The sequence below is a fragment of the Austrofundulus limnaeus genome, unplaced genomic scaffold (assembly GCF_001266775.1).
Source record: "Austrofundulus limnaeus strain Quisiro unplaced genomic scaffold, Austrofundulus_limnaeus-1.0 Scaffold223, whole genome shotgun sequence".
Taxonomy (NCBI): Eukaryota; Metazoa; Chordata; class Actinopteri; order Cyprinodontiformes; family Rivulidae; genus Austrofundulus; species Austrofundulus limnaeus.
In genome coordinates, this window is record NW_013952625.1 from 545,148 (window position 1) to 547,846 (window position 2,699).

Sequence of the window (2,699 nt, forward strand, 5' to 3'; positions counted from 1 at the left end):
GGATGTAGTCCAGGTTCTCCTCAGTCCGTGTCGAACAGGTTAAAGTATTTGGAGCTGGAGAAGCAGATGTAAGGCGCAGAGTTCGGGTAGAGGACGGGCAGAGACACGGGGAACAAACATCCACCCAGCAGGCTGCTGTCCTTATAAAAGCCCGGGACCTGGACGGGCTTCCCCGCCTCGGAGAACTGCTCCGCGGCCACCACGTCCGTGGTCAGCTGCCGCTTCAGCTTGTTGCGCCGGTTCTGGAACCAGATCTTCACCTGGGTCTCGGTGAGCTGCAGGGAGCTGGCGAGGCAGGCTCTCTCCGAGCTGCTCAGGTAGCGCTTCATGTCGAAGGTGGCCTCCAGCTGGAAGATCTGCCTTTTGGAGAAGATGGTGCGGGTTTTCTTCTTCCCGGCGGCGGGCTTAGAGTCCGGGGCGACGGCGGCCTCCTCCTCCGAGCCCGGGCTGCGCGCCGCCGGGGAGGAGGACACTCGGGGCTTCGCTGTGGACGGAGGCGACAGAACGGGCTTCATTTTCAGCTCTTTACGCGCTAATATGAGTCTAAAACTATGGTTTCTTAAAATAAATTTAAAAGAAATAAACCGGAGTTACCTGTCTCCTCTGACCGGCTGTCTCGCTCCCTCCGGACGTCCCACGGCTCCTCGTGTCCCGCTTGAAAATCCCTCTTCGACCCGTCCGAGTCCCCGCTGCGCCGCTGCTGCAGGTTGAGGATGCTGTCGATGGTAAAAGTGAAACACGCGCTCCGACTCGGACCGTCCTGTTTGCTCGTCATGTCCCCCGGCATCTCATCCGCTCCGGTTAAAAGTCCACAAGCGCCGAGCTGAGTCCCGCCGCTCCGCTCCGACCACCATCTCTCCCTGCCTCGGACTGACAGACTCCCGCTGCGCCGCAGTTCAACGACCCGGAAGACCAGCGACCCAGCGGCTTCTGATTGGTCAGCTGGGGTGGATCTGAGGGCTTCTGATTGGTCAGACTTCTGGGGAACACGAAGGTGGGGATTAATCAATGGCTGCCGTGAACGCCAGTTTGTGTTGCAATTAAAGGGTTAGGMTGGTGATTTTTACTATCTTACCTGTTTCAGATAGCTTTTGGAACAACTTCTGTCTGGAGAAGCATCTAGTTAAGAACTCAGATTATATGAATGTATCTTGAAACATTTACATATTTGCACCTAATTTTTGGACTATATTATTTTTTTACGCGCTTACTGCTAGCTACTGCTATCACTATTTACACTGCAAATAACCATAAAGTTTTATATAAATCAACATATTGTTAACTGAAAGTRATTTTATGGTTTATGAAATTGAGTTTGCATGAGCCACAAAAAGGTTTTTGAGATTAGAGTTGCTTTGGGACGGCGGCTACATACTTTGGTCAGGAATTAAAATTTTTCTCTTTCAAATTGCTATCTACAACAGGTAAGATACTAATTAATCAAAATCTTTCAGCAGAACTTCACTTCAAAAGAGCTGAACATAACTAATACTGTTTAAAAATGACTTATTAGATAGCTGCTTTTGTAAAACTTCAAGATGTGGTTAAAAAATGTTTTAAAAAATCTGAACATTTGAAACAAGAAAGGAAACAAGAGCAGTTTGAGACAAATTGTGTCGAAACTGACGTGTCTCAGGTGTCTTCTGGAGACACACAGACAGGTCAGGTGTCTCCAGTCAAACTGTCCTCTCTCTTGACCTCCAGCTCCTCTACTCGCGGTGTGGACAGCATGAAGCTGACCCCTGGTGTGAAACTCTTTGTTTGCTCTCCTCAGGACGCAGAGTCTGGGTTTGGAGCAGAAAACTGGGCTTTTTTATGTGATAAACGGTGCAGAGTTCTTTNTTTTAAAAGCCTCAGGAATCTTTTGCAGGTGTTTAGAGTTAATTCATTGATTCAGATAATTAGGTTAATAAGTTGTTTAGAGAACCTTTTCATGATATGCTCATTTTTTGAGATAAGGGTTCATGAATTTTCTTTACTTTTTTGCCAAAATCATCAATATTAAAACAATAAAAGGCTTGAGCTACTTCAGTTGGTGTGCAACGAATCTAAAATATATGAAAGTTTAATGTTTATCAGTACATTACAGAAAATAATTAACTTAATCACAATGTGCTAATTTTTGAGAAGGACCTGTATGTAATAAATACAAAAGTTAGCCGAGTATCTTTTACTTTGTTAGTCTCCTTCACACCAAATGAGGAATCCACWAGAATGTAAAAGAAATTGCTATGTTTGGTTTTTACAAGGTGTTGGTGAGGTCTTTAGACATGGATAAAAAGKGTCCTGGTATCATATTTGAGTCCTACAGGAAACATCTGACCTCTGCGTTTGTAAACAATATATTTTCTCATTTATGAAAACTAAACTGCTTTTACAGTCTKGTTTTTATGGTTGAAGTAAATGTTTGTCRAATAATGTCTAACGTTACAACTAGATTCCTTTAAGTTTGACAAACTTGGGTACAGATGAAATAGTACTAAATTAAGTTAGTGTTTGTTTTTGTCATCAATCCACGGTTTATTACGGGTATTTAACTTTCCTCTAAAACAAGTTTTAGCTCTTTTCAACAGCTGTTAAATGAACCTCTGCTAATGGCTGCATTAAACGTCTTGTCTCRAGGCGATGTTAACAGTAATTGGTCGTCATTATTAATCCCATCTGAGAACGCGCAAAGAAAGCTCTTGGCAAACCATTCC

The 2,699-nt window shown here is 44.1% G+C and overlaps 1 protein-coding gene across 1 annotated transcript; it reads right to left on the bottom strand.

Moving 5' to 3' along the window:
* LOC106525353 (homeobox protein HMX3) lies at positions 1–1,598 on the bottom strand (the record flags this gene model as incomplete). Its single annotated transcript, XM_014019554.1, is given in 4 exon segments — positions 1–484; positions 595–979; positions 1,076–1,107; positions 1,593–1,598. Coding segments are annotated over 2 exon segments (657 nt in total). The 5' UTR covers positions 788–979; positions 1,076–1,107; positions 1,593–1,598.
* Between the last annotated feature and the right edge of the window lie 1,101 nt (positions 1,599–2,699).